This window comes from Ovis canadensis, chromosome 12 (assembly GCF_042477335.2).
Source record: "Ovis canadensis isolate MfBH-ARS-UI-01 breed Bighorn chromosome 12, ARS-UI_OviCan_v2, whole genome shotgun sequence".
In the NCBI taxonomy this organism is placed as follows: domain Eukaryota; kingdom Metazoa; phylum Chordata; class Mammalia; order Artiodactyla; family Bovidae; genus Ovis; species Ovis canadensis.
The window spans coordinates 12,077,942-12,091,863 of NC_091256.1; the positions used below are offsets into that span (position 1 = coordinate 12,077,942).

A 13,922-nucleotide genomic window follows, 5' to 3' on the forward strand; every position below is an offset into this window, starting at 1 on the left:
CTGTGCTCACAGAAAGATAAGACAGTGATTTGCCTTCTTTTCTTGCCTTCCCTCTATGATCTGCCTTTCTGCCTGTCTCCAGGCAGAAATGCGTGGCTCCATTTAGAGAGGGTCCTGGAACTTGGATGGTAAGACACTGAATCTTCATTTCTCATGCTGCTATCTGAAATTTTATGAAGGTACCAAGTTATATCAATGTTAGCAACCTGAAGCTTTGTAACCCACTGAAATTGGGTGTATTTTCATATCACGTTACAGTCACTGAAGATGCTTAGAAACGCCACTTGTGCTCGTCTGCCCTTTGAAATGACTGTGGTTAGATTTGTTGCTGGATCTCGTAATTTATTACATGAATATGCAATTTTGATAACTGTATTTCAGTGTAATTGGTTTTCTTTGGAATCCAATGGGTTTTATTTTATACCTTTAAAAACATTTTGAGAAGAGGTCCATAGGCTTTGGCAGACTGCCACAAAGGTCAGGACTCCCTGGTTACACCATACCTTCGGATGTTTTGATTATTTGTTACGTGTCCAATGTACTGATCTGAGCCAGATAGGAGAAAGTGGGAATAGAGTGCTGCCTTTACAGATTTCAGGAAAGCGTCTGATGGTGTGAAATGAGATGCTGCCTACTAGTTGCTGGAAGACAGACATGTGAGATTGAGCTGGGCTTTGGAGTGTTAGTAAGGTTTCTTGGTACTTGTGTCTGAAGTAGAGTAAAGGCAGTAATGGTCTTACCCCTGCCTACAGCTCTAGTCTCGTTGTTCCTTGTCATCGTGCCCCCAGCCATTTCTGTTGCCTTTTGGTGTCTAGGGGGCTCCCTGCATTAGGAGGTCTATGTATTCTGTGAGCTGGGCTGGCCTCTCCTCTCGTTTCTTCATCTCCCTTTGTGTCTGAGTATCTGCTCCAGTCCTCCAGTCTAGGCCAGGCCCCTAGATACTCCTCATGTAAACCTGTCCTCCTCTCCTTTACAGCCCTTTCTCGTTTGTAACCATGTGGTCTTCAGGTGATTGTTTAGTTCCGTGCTCGTCACCGCGCTGGATTATAAATCTCCAGTGGCAGGGAAGGCTTGCTTTTGTCATCTACAGTATCTCCATTGCCTGACCAAGGGCTCTTTGTAAGTATTGATTGATGAAGAGTGAATTTTAATTGGAAAATTTATTAAAGGACTGTGAATACTAGCAGAATGAATTTAGGTCCACAAAAAAATAAAGGCAGATGGTCTCCCCCAACTTGTGACACCCCATCCACCCCCAAGTCTCCTCCATACTCCAGTAATTCTGCATATACCAGTAACTGTGAGGTCTTCAGGCTAGCGCAGTAGAGGCAAGATAGCAAGACTGGCAGACTGGGGATGACCTGGGCACAGATCCTGGCCTTGATGCTTCCTTCCTGGGTAACGTCAGCCTCTTTGTGCCTGTCTTTCCACCTATAAAATATTGAAAATAATAGCACCTCTGGCATAGAATGTTTAGGAACGCTAATGAAGCAACGTAAGTAAAACACCTAACCCATAATAAGTGGTAGCTTAAGGGAAGAGAGCTGACTGAGCCTGATGGTTAATCCGGCCCTGCTGCCAACCTGAGAAGCCCTGGATTTAGAAATCAGGGAAGCCTTGCATCCCAGCTGAGCCTGGCTCTGGATTCTTCCCCTGCTGTCTTGGTTGGGATATTCATGAGAGCTGCTAAAAAGCAAAACTGAGAAGCGAGGGATTCCTCCTTGCAGCATGGCTGGACCCCTTTCTGTGTGTCTGCGTCTCCGCCTCCTCCATGTGACAGCTCCCTGAACTGGAGCAGATGTGCTGACCTTGCTGTGCTTGAAGAGAGGTGTATGGCTGAAGTCGTGACTGATCTTTTTGCATTCTCAAATTCCTGCCTAACTCTTGCTCCGGAGGATTATAATCAAATTAGCTCACTCTGGCTTCAGACGAACTTGTATCATTTGTAACACGCTTGGCACAGAATTTCACAGAATTCATTAGTGAATATATTCAGTAAATAATATATTCAGCTCAATAAATATCAGTTGTGGTTATTTCTCTGTTAGAAAATGATGATTTGGCCTAAAAGCACAGCGCTAGCCCACCCTCCTGACTTATATAACAGTTGCTAAGCATCATGTTCTTAAAGGCTTTTAAGTAATGTGCATTGAGAGGTTGAACGAAAGAGCAGATGGGCTGTGCTGTGCTGTGCTAAGTTCTTTGTGAATCGTGTCCAGTTCTTTGTGACCCTTTGGACTATAGTCTGCCAGGCTCCTCTGTCCATGGGATTCTCCAGGCATGAATACGGGAGGGGGTTGCCATGATCCTCCTGACTCAGGAATGGAACCGCGCTGCTGACTGCTTAGTTTCCTCTTTCAGGCGCTTTGCCGTACTTGACTGCCCTCAGTTCTGCATAGTTGCCACTAGAGGGCAGGAGCACGTAAGACAATACCCTAGACCCACCAGTGCGAGAAAGGTTGAAGGAGAAAAATGTTAGAATGAGTTGGGACAGGGCTGGGGGAGGGGGAGTGGAAAGCAAAACAGTTTCTCTTTCTCTCTTGGGAAGCAAATGGAAGGAAATGTGAAGCTAGTGGAACTGAAGTTAGATTTAAAGAACTTCCAGAGCACAAAGTTTTCTGTAGAGATTTTATACAGAGATTTTTATACAAAAAACAAAAAACCTTTAGCTACATCTGCCCAAGCAGAATAGATGAGAATGTGGGCTCCTCCAGTCTGAGGCCTGTGTGATGCCAGTAGGTCCCCCTAACCTTTCTCTGTGTCGCCTTAAATGATCCATTCTGGCACGTGCACTTGTAGAATAACTTTATTGGTCGGGTTAGCCACCACTCATGCTTTTCCTGTATTAAGGATCCTTTATAGAGGCACGATGGTGTCCACATGCAGACGCTTTCTGAAGAGCCCTGGGCCAAGGGGCAGCCTTGCCCCTCACATCAGAGCTTCTTGGCTGAAATGAGCTGGTTTGGCTTTTGTGGATTTGAGGTTCTGGAGCCAAGAACATAGCTCAAGGATCCCCTCTTCTTTCTTCGGGGAACTGATTCAAAGCATACACGGTATCAGGGAAGCAATGGCATCTGTGCAGGGAGCTCTCCTCAAGCAGTCTCTGCCCATGGCTGCCCAGATGGCCCCATCCCAGTGGTACCCCACAAAGCAGGGGTTAGGTCCCCAGGCAGCACTACTTTCAGAAATGGGAAAGATTAATTGCTCTCCAGCCAAGCTATAAAGCGACAGCCAGCTTCAGTAATGAGGGTGGCAAGTCCAGGGCTGGTTGGAGTCTGTCTCTCCAATCAGGTTATCGACCTTTCTGCTTGCATAAGAGGACAAATTACCTCTCTCATACTTGAAGAACCACATGGCCTCTGCCTTTGAAGATAAAAACTCAAGTAGGGAGCTGCTGGGAATGCAGAGAGTGCTGGGCAAGAAGGACACTACTGGGGCTGCCTCCTCAGTTCAGCCAATTCAAGGTGTATTTGCCTCCATTATGGATGCTGAGAATAAGCAACATCCGGTCGCTTTCCTTTTCTGAAGTCTGACCCACCTCCAAAAACTGCCCAGTTGCTAAAATATAGCCCCACACATTTAGCTAAGTCTGAGGTTGGCTGTCTCCTCCCACATCAGGAATATTGCCTTCACGCTGGTGACCTCTGGTGTAAAGGTGATTCTTGGTGTCCTTCCAACCTCAGCCACTAATGTGAGCTCTCTGCGCAGTCACTGGGCAGTTACGCATGCGCCTTGGCTTCTCCGGCCTCTACCTAAAAAGTCTGTGGGGCATGGTTGAGTGGATGAGGCGGACTGCGGAGGCGACAGTTGGGCAAGAGGTATATATGAGAAGCAGCAAGTGGGAGCCCAGACGGCGCGACCAGCCCAGCACGCGGGGGAGCAGTCAGGCGCTGCCTTCCCAGTCAGATATTACTTCAAAAGCACAGTTACTCTATTGCTCAGGCAATGGTTCAGGACACTGGATCACTATGAAGACCTCGAGGGTAATGAGATTTCGGGGACTGGGACTTCAGGGTTTACACCTTCTGCCAACCACTTCTGTCTTAGAAACGGACGTTTCATGTCCCTCAGCAGAAGGCTGCCTGTCCCCTGACTCCACCTAAAACTGCCTACAGGGAAGAAGACTAGAGAGAGAGCCCATGGACCTCTGTCACACGGTCTGTCCCAGACCTTCCAGCAAAAGCCAAACCAAACCATCAAGCCAAATGCAAAGAGGCGTGGGGGCACGGCCCTGCGCCCAGCGGCGCTCAGATCTCGATGAGGCTGGCTAGGCGCAGGCAGAGGGGCGCGTCGGCGGGCATGGCGCTGCGCTTGATCTCGTTGCCGTCCAGGCGCAGCACCTGCAGCTTGGAGAAATTCATGACATCCACCACGGTGCAGAAGCTGCTGATGGAGAACTCTGTGGGGACAAGAGGGGCGGGGATGGGGAGAAGCCCAGATCAGGGGCCTGGGACCGCAGGAAAGCCCCACGGTGTCTGTGAAGCTTCTAAGGGGAGGGGAGAGCTTGGCTGGGTGGGGCAGGCGCTTCCCAGGATCGGAGTCAAACTTGCACCCGTTGGGGAGCAGAGCCAGGGATAGAGTGAGGTCTCCGCCTGCATAGCTCCACCTCTTTACCCACGCCCCCCACCCCCCAAAACCCTGGAAGGTCGTTCAGGCAGGCCTTGGTCTTTTCCCCTCTGCGGGCAGCAGGTGGCAGCAGAAGGCAGTCAAAGAGGAACCCTAGCAGCTTTGAAGTTCTCCCTTGATTGTGTTTGAAGAGGAGGGCGTTTCCCAAATGCTTTGAGAAGAAAGACTGGGTAGGTGGAAGGACTTAAATCTTGAATATTTCCTAACAGTTTGCAGGTAGAGAAAGTGGAAAGAAATCAAAGAGAGAAAACTTGGGCTGAGAAACACGTGCGTCTGAGTGCAGAGCTTTGAGGGGGTTGTCCCATGTGCACTCTGAGTACAGACAGAGGCGTGATCTCGGCCCTGAGGTTTAAGGAGAGGTGAATCGAGCGTCCATGGAGCGCAAAACTCAAATAATTTCCTTGCCTCCTGCATTTAAGATGATTCGTTTACTCTCCATTTTTGTAATCTCAAAAGAAGTTTGAAGATTCTCCCCCAACCCTCCAAGTCCTGTAACCCTAACAGAAACAATCGTTCTGTTTGGTTTAAACACAAGTTCTTCAGCTACCACTCACCCGGTTCTCCCTCTGCTTGTTCTCTTGGACAAATCAACTACCTCTGTCTCTATCCTGCTGGGTCAGGAACTTGAAGGATTAAAACAAGAGCTCAGCTAGAACTCCAGCCTGCGTGCGTGCTAAGTTGCTTCAGTCAGGTCTGACTCTGCAACTTCATGGTCCGTAGCCCACCAGGCTCCTCTGTCTGTGGGATTCTCCAGGCAAGAATATTGCAGTGGGTTGCCATACCCTCCTTCAGGGGATCTTCCCACCCCAGGGATTGAACCCACATCTTTTATGTCTCCTGCATTAGCAGGCAGATTCTTTACCACTAGCACCTCCAGGGAAGCCCCAAAACTCCAGCAGGGACAGCAAAGGTTACCACCGAAAAGCTGCTGGCGCCCATAGAGGCTGCCTTCAATATGGTATGTGAGAGCGTCAGAAAGATGGTTCGGGTCCGGAGGGACTTTGGGTGAGGTTATTTGTCGGGGCTTCGTAGGCTACATCTGGAGGGCTGTAACACTTAGGCAGACTCAGAGCTTGGCTTGCTTTTGCTTCTACCAGAGGCATTTCTCTGCTTGCCACAGTGATCAGGAGCTGTGTGTCAGCCTGGAGCTGGGCAGGAGAAGTGGGAGGAAGGCTTTCCTGATTCTCTTCCTGGGGTGACTGTCAAAGGCATTGTGGTTATGGGTATGGAAAGTAAGCTCTCTATGGAGAGCTTAGATAGATGAAGAAATTGTTTTTGAAATTAGCATTAGCGATTGCTTTCAGTCTCTGTTAAGAACTGACCAAGAGGAGATGGGGAAGTCTGCAGCCAGTTAACATGTGCTACAAATGGAAGACAGAAAAACCAAAGAATAATGAGAAGAATGGGAGATATCCTTCTTTAGAGGGCACTCGGGGAGGGTCGGGTGGGGACCTGGAATGCTTTTGGATGTCCCCTTTCTGGTCCCAGGCAATAGATCAAGTGACGTCTGAGTGGACAGGTTGGGGCAGAGTTGAGGCTGAGTCAAGTCTGGGTCTATGGTGTCTGCATGGAATAGGCAGGGTGGATTGGGCTGGAGAGAAAAGCGCAGTGGCCTGGCTTGAATATCACTTCCAGCTGTACTGGGCGACTGCACTTAGAGGTTCCACAGTGGATTCTCTACACCAGCCTGGGGCCTTCAGACTGTCTGCTGAAGTCCTGGCTCCCCACTGTGCAACTATAAATATGAGGCATATTTAGGAGTTGCTCAACACTCAGCATATATAGATTCTATCCACAAGTTGAGCACTGTGAGCCCCCATGTTAGTCCTCTCTAAGTTCATGAATAGGACAGGAGCTTCTGCTTGGAGATGCTGGAGGATACTTTGCATCCCAGATTAAATTTTGACATAAGTTTTTCCAAATTCCTCCTGGTGTACTGGCCCGGCTCCACTGGATCCCAGAGCTACTGAATAACATTCTGAGCTGTGTTTCCTGCTGTTGCCAGGCTGGAAAAACTGAGGGAGACACTAGTGGGAGAGAGAAGCAGGGAGGGAGAGAGCCAGGCTTAAGTCCCCGGCACTCAGCACCTGTCCTTTCAGCTCTCTTCTCAGAGGGTTGCTTCAATCCTACCTTCATTACCCACCCCTGCTCTGGGTCCCCTGCAGGGAGACCTCCTTCACATTCACCCAGATGAGTGGCTGAGCTTGGGGAACTCGCTTTCCTGCTAGTGGCCCGAATCAGAGATGTACTCCTTTCTTTCTCAGCCAGAGAAGCCTGGCTCTCAGTCCTCTAATGTTAAAGGCAGAGGCTCTACTATGATCTGGGTGACCTGAAGAGATTGCTTTTCCTTCTCTGTGTCTCAGTTACCCCATGTTTGCAATGCAAAAGATAAAATAAAACTGTATCTGGCAACGTCAAAGTGGCAATGAGGGGAAAAGTTTATAATATAGTTACCGTGTGTTGAAAAGCAAGTGCTTTTTCAGTTGTGTGCCAGGTCCCGAACCAAAGCCTTTAATGTACTAATCCACTAATTAAGAAAAATAAGATATTGGTGTTATTTACCCCAAAAAAAGGACTAAGAGGGGGGCAACCAGATAGAAGAGCTTTGGCTTAAACTGCGCAAGAAGGGATTTGGGGTAAACACTGAACATTTTTGGGTTTGACTTAGGAAAAACTTTCTTGCAAGACCTTAGGACACTTGACTAATGTGATTTTATCTTTGCAGAGCTTTTGGAAGAAGTGAACCACCTTATATTTAAAGGACATATGTGGTTCTGCAAGAAGGCAGAGTGACAAGATGCCGTGATGGAGTCTTTTCCACCCCAAGTTTCGCTGGTTATACAGTTAGGCAGTAACTATTGGCTTCTCTCCCATGACAGCTGGTCTTCTGTCACATTTTCCAGGTCAGACTCTGATAAAGCACAAGATACTATATGACATTTCTGTTACGACACGCCTCCTGGATTCAGAGTGGGTAGCAGCAGCAGGTAAGTAGTGGGGACTTCTGGGAGGGATGATAGACAGCTACAAGTAAATGTCAAAGCTTTTACATCATGCAACATCTGAGAGATTAGAGAACCCTGCCTTGGGAATAGGAAGACCTTCCCCAAAGAAAGAGAGACTTTAAATACAGAGCAGTTTGCAGTGTACATGATGGTGTCTTGCACTTCAAAGTAGAGAACCAGACACCTTTTCAGCTTGCCCACCCCATGGTCCACCTCTGGGACCAGTGCCTCTCTCACTCGGGGAGGCTGTCTGGCTTAACATCTTGCCAAATGAATGATCTGTTCTGTGAGCCCAGGGAGAGAGAAGGATCCATGGAGAGGTTCTGGCCTCCGTCCTATCTGTGCTTTGATGCTGTGGCGGTGCTGTTTGCTCTCAGCAGGCTCTACTTTAAAGCCCTCTGCCAGTGGCTATTAACGAGTCCTTCCTCCCCCAGGGAGAGAGGTACTTTGCTGCAGAGGAGGAGACGTTAATGCTGGCTCAGCACCTTCCAGCTGGGCTGAGACGTCAGAGGCTCTGGCTCAGTGTAAGCACATTCTGAACACAAGACCCAGAGAGGGACCGAAAGGCGCCTGGACAGTCCAGTCGGAAATGGAGACTTTGGTTCTCGCAGACAGGCCGTCTGTTGGGCCTTCTGGGGAGTGTTGGGAACACAGGAGGCCTTGTGCTTGCTCACGACTGCAGGGTTTGGCAGGGGTCAAGCTCATGTCACCCAGGGCACCTCGTGCTCCCGGAGAGCCAGCCAGAGCAAGTGCCGCACACAGCTCTGAGAGGCTGCAAATTCCCGTCCACCAGCCGCATGTTTAAAACACAAGCGTCCAAGCATAAGACCGAGCTGATCGAGGGGAAACAGAGAGCGCGTTTCTGGAGTCAGTGAGACTCCAGAGTCAGTGAGAAAGTACAGATACCATGGTTTCTTAGCAGCCCACTTTCCTGCTCAACTTAAATGCCCCTGTCTATGAACCACCCCCTCCCAAACCTCTCCAAACTCATTTCTCACAGCTTGACACCTGACCCCTTCCTGTGAGACACAGGAATCTCCTAGCCATCCCCTCAAAGTGACTTGGTGAATGACTGGTCCCTTTGTGGCTATGGCGCCTCTAAGGATGGCTCAGCCCTATATTCCTCCAGCCCATGCCCATTTATCTCTCAGGACCTAAATTTAGACTTACCCCTTCTGAGAATTCTTCTTCCATACCAACCCACTCCCCAGTGACCTTTCCTAGCACTGCCATGTAGTCTAAGAGCATGCCACTCTGTACAACCTTGTACGGGGGTGTGGCAGGGTTCTCAACTTGCGTCATCAATATTCTTTGGTTCTCCTACTTCTAATTCTTCTGTGTGGCCCCCAGCACTCAGGATCAGCTCTTTCCAGTGCAACAGACAGCACTCCCCACTCCCCTGTGCCAGCGTCTCACCATTGATCCTATTGCCTTGGAGGTAGAGGTTCTCCAGGTTGGTGCTGACGGGGGGGATCTTCTGCAGCTGGTTGTAGGAGAGGTCGAGCTCAAGGAGGCTGCTGGAATTGAAGGTGTTTGAGGCCAGGCCGTTGTTGGTGAGGCTGTTGTGGGATAGCCGCACATACAGCAGCTTGGGTGACCCCCGGAAGTAGCTGTCGGGGACTGAGAAGACATTGTTGTGCTCCAGGTACAGCTGCTCAAGGGCTGAGGGCAGTCCATCGGGTACCTTCCTTAGGTGGTTGTAGCTCAGGTCCAGCAAGATCAGTGATCGGAGGCCTCTCATCGAACTGCCCACTTCCTGGATCTCGTTGTGATGAAGGTACAAGGCTGTGAGGTTCTCCAGCCCTTCCAGGGCATTGTTGGGGACCCTTGAGATCTGGTTGTGGTCAAGATGGAGCTCTCTCAGGGACCGAGGCAGTGGGCTGGGTATCCGGGTCAGGTTGTTGTGGTCCAGATACAGCCTCTCCAGGTGCCTCAGCTTGGAGAAAACCTTCCTGCCCACCTTATCGCTGGTGATCTGGTTGCCATGGAGAGCGATCCAGAGCAGCCCCGTGGCGTTGTCGAAGACACCCTCCTGGATGGAAGAGATCTGGTTGTTCTGGAAGTAGACGTACTTCATGCGGGAGGGCACGAAGGGCAGGTACTTGAGATTGCGGTTGTCGCAGTACATGGCTGTGGGGAAGTTGGGGGGGCAGTCGCACTCCTGGGGGCAGTCTCGGGGCTCTGGTGGGGGTGGAGAGCCGTAGGCATAAGCTGGCCCTTCTTCTCCCCCGTAGGGGTAAGGCTCATAAGGCTCATAGGGGTAAGGGTCATAGGGGTCGTCGTAGGTGGACTGCTGGCTGCGGAGGAACTGAAACCACCAGTGAGAGTCTTCCTCATACTGGGCCCAGGAGAGGGAGCAGAGCCCTGCCAGGAGCAGGATGGAAGCCCACTGCATTTTGTGTTTCTGCAAGAAGGGAGAGAAAACAGAGGAATCAGGTGTGAAGGAGACTCCAGGGAGTCAGAGAGGCAGAGGAGGTGAGCCTTGGGCTTTGAGCTCTTCAGACCTGACCTTCAGCAGAAAGCAGCTCTGAGCAGAGTCCTTGCTCCCACCTCCTCTGGGCCTCTCCCAGCACTGCCTCCACATGCTGGTCCAGATGAGTCCTGGCTCCCTGGGGGAGCTAGGTGCATTTCCCTCTGCTCACAGAGTTACAGAAACAGAGCCTTTGAGATCAGAAGGAGCTTGAGTGGAAGTATTGCTTTTTTTTTTTTTTTCCAGAGGGCAGGCCCATAGGAGCCTCTAGCAACCTGAAGGTACTGTTAGGGAACCAAGAAAGTCCACAGCAACTTCCATGGGAATGGGGGTGGTGGTGGGCTCTATTTGGTCTGAATTTACATCCTGTTTGAACTCCCCAGGGAATAATGTTTGCCAAGAGTCCAAGGAAAAAACCCTCTGGCTCTTTCCATATCTCTGGGAAATACCCAGGAGTGGCTTGAGGTCTCAAAGGGGAAGATCTGAACTACTTGGGAAGTTCTGGTTTTGAGTGTTTGGAGAAGGGCGTGGTCCCCTGCGGCCATCACAAGGCTTGGGCTTGTGGTACCAGCATCTGTAACAGTGCCAGAACCTGTAACGGTCTACTGGTGAGGAAACTCTCTGGTTGGCAGCTTGTGGCTATACTTGCAACTTGGCTAGCAAGGGCCGTCATACAGCAGTTACAGATTCTCTGCAGAGGGTCTGTGGCCCCCACTGTGGCCCTTGTGTTCTAGAGGGGGTATTGAGAGCATGAAGTCTTGGTGCCCTGGGCTGTCTTCCACAGCATCTAGTAAAGTGTTAGGACTTCTCACCCTGCACCATGGACATTATGCCAGAGCCAGCTGGGACCAAGAGAGATAACGAGAAACATCAAACAATGGAACAGGAATTGAAGACTCTTGAGTGTGCCCAGGGGAACATGACTTTAGAATGGGACTCTGGCGTCCTGCTTTCCCATCCGAAGCCCTCGGTGCTGACCTCTGGGTTACCAGTCTCCGTAGCCGGGCCCCACATTGCCTGGCAGCTCATTGCTTTTGAGCTTGTGTGCTAGTGAGACGAAAGCAGGCAAGGCTTGGAGAGAAGTGTGAGTCTGATGTCCCCCGAGAGGGAAGCTGAAGGCATGGAAGAGGAGGGCGGCCTGTCCGGCTGGATGTCTTACTCTGCATACCAACAGCCAGAGCACCGCACAGCCCTTTCGAGCAATGGGCACCCTCCAGAGGGGTGAGCGTCACCCCTGGGTGGAGAAGCTTTAGAACCTTTCTTGGTCTGAGCATAGTCACATATGCTGTTCACGTTGCTGCTGGCCCTTGCTGGGGACAAGAAAAAGAAAGGGCTCTAAGACCCAACGTCGAAGCCCATGAGGTGAGGAGAAGGCCCCTGGGGGTGATAGTCAGCCTGGTCCCTTTCTGGCCACCGTCTCCCTCAGACCTCTCTGTCCCCTGCGAGCGAGTCCCTCGGGCCTGCTTCATCCCAGTAGCCCACAGGCTCCAGGAACGAGGTGCCTCACTCATCTTCAGCAGCCTCAGACAAAGAGCCCACAGTGTTCCTGGGGAGCCTCCCCAGCCGCCCACTGCCTGGGCACGCTGGCTGGGCCCTGGCACTGCCCAGGAGAGAACGGATAGAGTGGCCCACTGCCAGCAGCACATTTTTCCATGCTCAGCTCTGGGCTGCTGCAGGACCAGGGTGGCTGTCTGGAGGTTGGCACAGTGAGCCTCTGTCTCCATTTCTCCTTCCAAACTAGGCACCTTGGCAGGCAAGAGCAGCCCTCCTCTTCAAGCCTTCCAGGGCTGTGCATCCTACCCACTTGACTCTCTTTCGGTGTCATGACTGCTGAGAGGGGTTCTCGGGGACCTTATGCCTCTCTTTACCCCTTCCCCATCTCTTAGCAATGTTGCTCCAGGCTTTATACTCTTAAATCCTCTCCACTTCGCCCCCCAAGCTAGAGACATTCCTGTGCTCAAAGTTTTGTGAGGTGGAAAGCTTCTAGGATTGGCACTGTCTGAGCTGGGGGGAGCTTACTCAGGAGTCACCGCTGGTCTTTCATTTCTCCATTCTAGAGAACCATGTCTCCTTCCTATCAGAATCCAGGAGGCCAAACCAAAAGCTGCTTTGCAACCTGAATTAGGTCCCCATTTCACAGTTCCTTGGACCTGGTCAACTCTCAACACTTTTGTGTGTTTTTTCCCTTTCACCCTAGTAACACACAAGCACACACATACACACACACACACACACACACTACACAAAATTCCCTCTCCCCTCATATAAGAGCGTTTAGGTGCCTCAGACCCTCTGAAGAGACTGCAGGGCACAGGTCCAGGATGGTGGACTTTCTGAGTAGTAGTGGGGCAGAGCTGGCTTCCCCAGATACCTGGTCCTTCACTTTTTCACACCTGAAAGCTGAAGGTTCCGCAACAGTCAGGAAGGAACCGTCGGACAAAGGGGGCATGTGGGAACCCCCTCCTTCGACTCCCTTTCCCTGCTCCAGCATCCTGGGACACGGTCCAGATGGGGAAGGAGGAATTGCTCCTTCTGCCCTGGGCCCTGTCCCCTCTCCCCAGCCTCTTTCCTTTGCTCCTTTCATGGAGCTACCAGGGACAAAATCTGAAGGGAAGTGACAGACCTACCTTGAAGGTGAATCTTTCAGAGAGTGACCACGTCCCTCTGTCTGGCCTCCTCGGTTGGAGAGCGTGTGAGCAGGAGAGGAGTGTGTCTACTGAGAGTGTGCACGCCTCTGCCAGGCCAGGGCCCGCCCCCAAATTCCTAATCAGATGTCGTGAAGAGAGAGGTTGAGGAGCCCAGATTCTGGCTTTCTCAGCGCCGCTGCAGAGGCGGAGCTCACACTCAACCGCTCAAAATTGCTATAAAAACCACCTTCTTTCCACTCACTTATCTTCCCTGAAGCATTGGCAGCTTGGGGTCTCTTTCTGCTGAATGAGTTAGTGGCGCTCTGGAGGTTATTTGTGCAGTCTCTTACAAAGGCCTGGATTTCTCATTAAACCCATAGGGCAGATGCAGGGATAGGGAGGGCCAGGATTTGCCAAGAGGCATCTTAACTCTTTCAGCAACCCAGGGTCCCACTGGAGAGCGAGTGCTCAGCTTTCTGGGCTTCAGCGCCCTCTGTGGGCAAGTGGTTAGGCTGATGGACAGAGGAGAGGACTCTGGCTCCAGTTCCATCCCTGACCAGAGAGACATGTCTGAGCTATAGGATTTCTCTCTCCCCACTGAGATAAAAAGGTAGACAGGGACTCTCGTATTTGTTAGTCACTCGCTGGGCACTAGGGCTTGCAGTTGGTAGAGAATCTGCCTGCAAGGCAGGAGACCCCGGTTCGATCCCTGGGTCAGGAAGATCCCCTGGAGAAGGGACAGGCTACCCACTCCAGTGTTCCTGGGCTTCCCTTGTGGCTCAGCTGGTGAAGAATCCGCTTGCAATGCAGGAGACCCCAGTTTGATCCCTGGGTTGGGGAGATGCCCTGGAGAAGGGCTAGGCTGCCCACTCCATTATTCTTGGGCTTCCCTTGTGGCTCAGCTGGTAAAGAATCCACCTGCAATGGGGGAGACTTGGGTTCCATCCCTGGGTTGGGAAGATCCCCTGGAGAAGGGAAAAGCTAACCACTCCAGCATTCTGGCCTGGAGAACTCCATGGACTATACAGCCACTGGGGTCGCAAAGAGTCTGACACGACTGAGGGACGTTCACTCTCACTTTGCTGTGCATGAGCCTCATGCACACCCACCTCGTGGTGACCCTCGGGTTCACAGCACTGCCTTGTTGAATTGTAGTAAGGTCTCTATGAGGTAGTTTGTGTGAGGCCCCTGGCC

At 51.2% G+C, this 13,922-nt stretch overlaps 1 protein-coding gene across 1 annotated transcript; it reads right to left on the reverse strand.

Moving 5' to 3' along the window:
* Positions 1-2,788: 2,788 nt before the first annotated feature.
* FMOD (fibromodulin) lies at positions 2,789-13,115 on the reverse strand. Its single transcript, XM_069544466.1, has 3 exons — positions 12,729-13,115; positions 9,048-10,035; positions 2,789-4,399 (listed from the first exon to the last, which is right to left on the reverse strand). Exons 2-3 carry the CDS (start codon positions 10,024-10,026, stop codon positions 4,248-4,250), a joined length of 1,131 nt encoding a protein of 376 aa, XP_069400567.1. The 5' UTR covers positions 10,027-10,035; positions 12,729-13,115; the 3' UTR covers positions 2,789-4,247.
* Between the last annotated feature and the right edge of the window lie 807 nt (positions 13,116-13,922).

Coding starts and splice junctions, on each gene's coding strand:
- FMOD (XM_069544466.1), bottom strand. CDS start 10,026: ATGCAGTGGGCTTCCATCCTGCTCCTGGCAGGGCTCTGCTCCCTCTCC. Junction 4,400..9,047: donor CCAAGGCAATAGGATCAATG/GTGAGACGCTGG, acceptor TTGTCCCCACAG/AGTTCTCCATCAGCAGCTTC.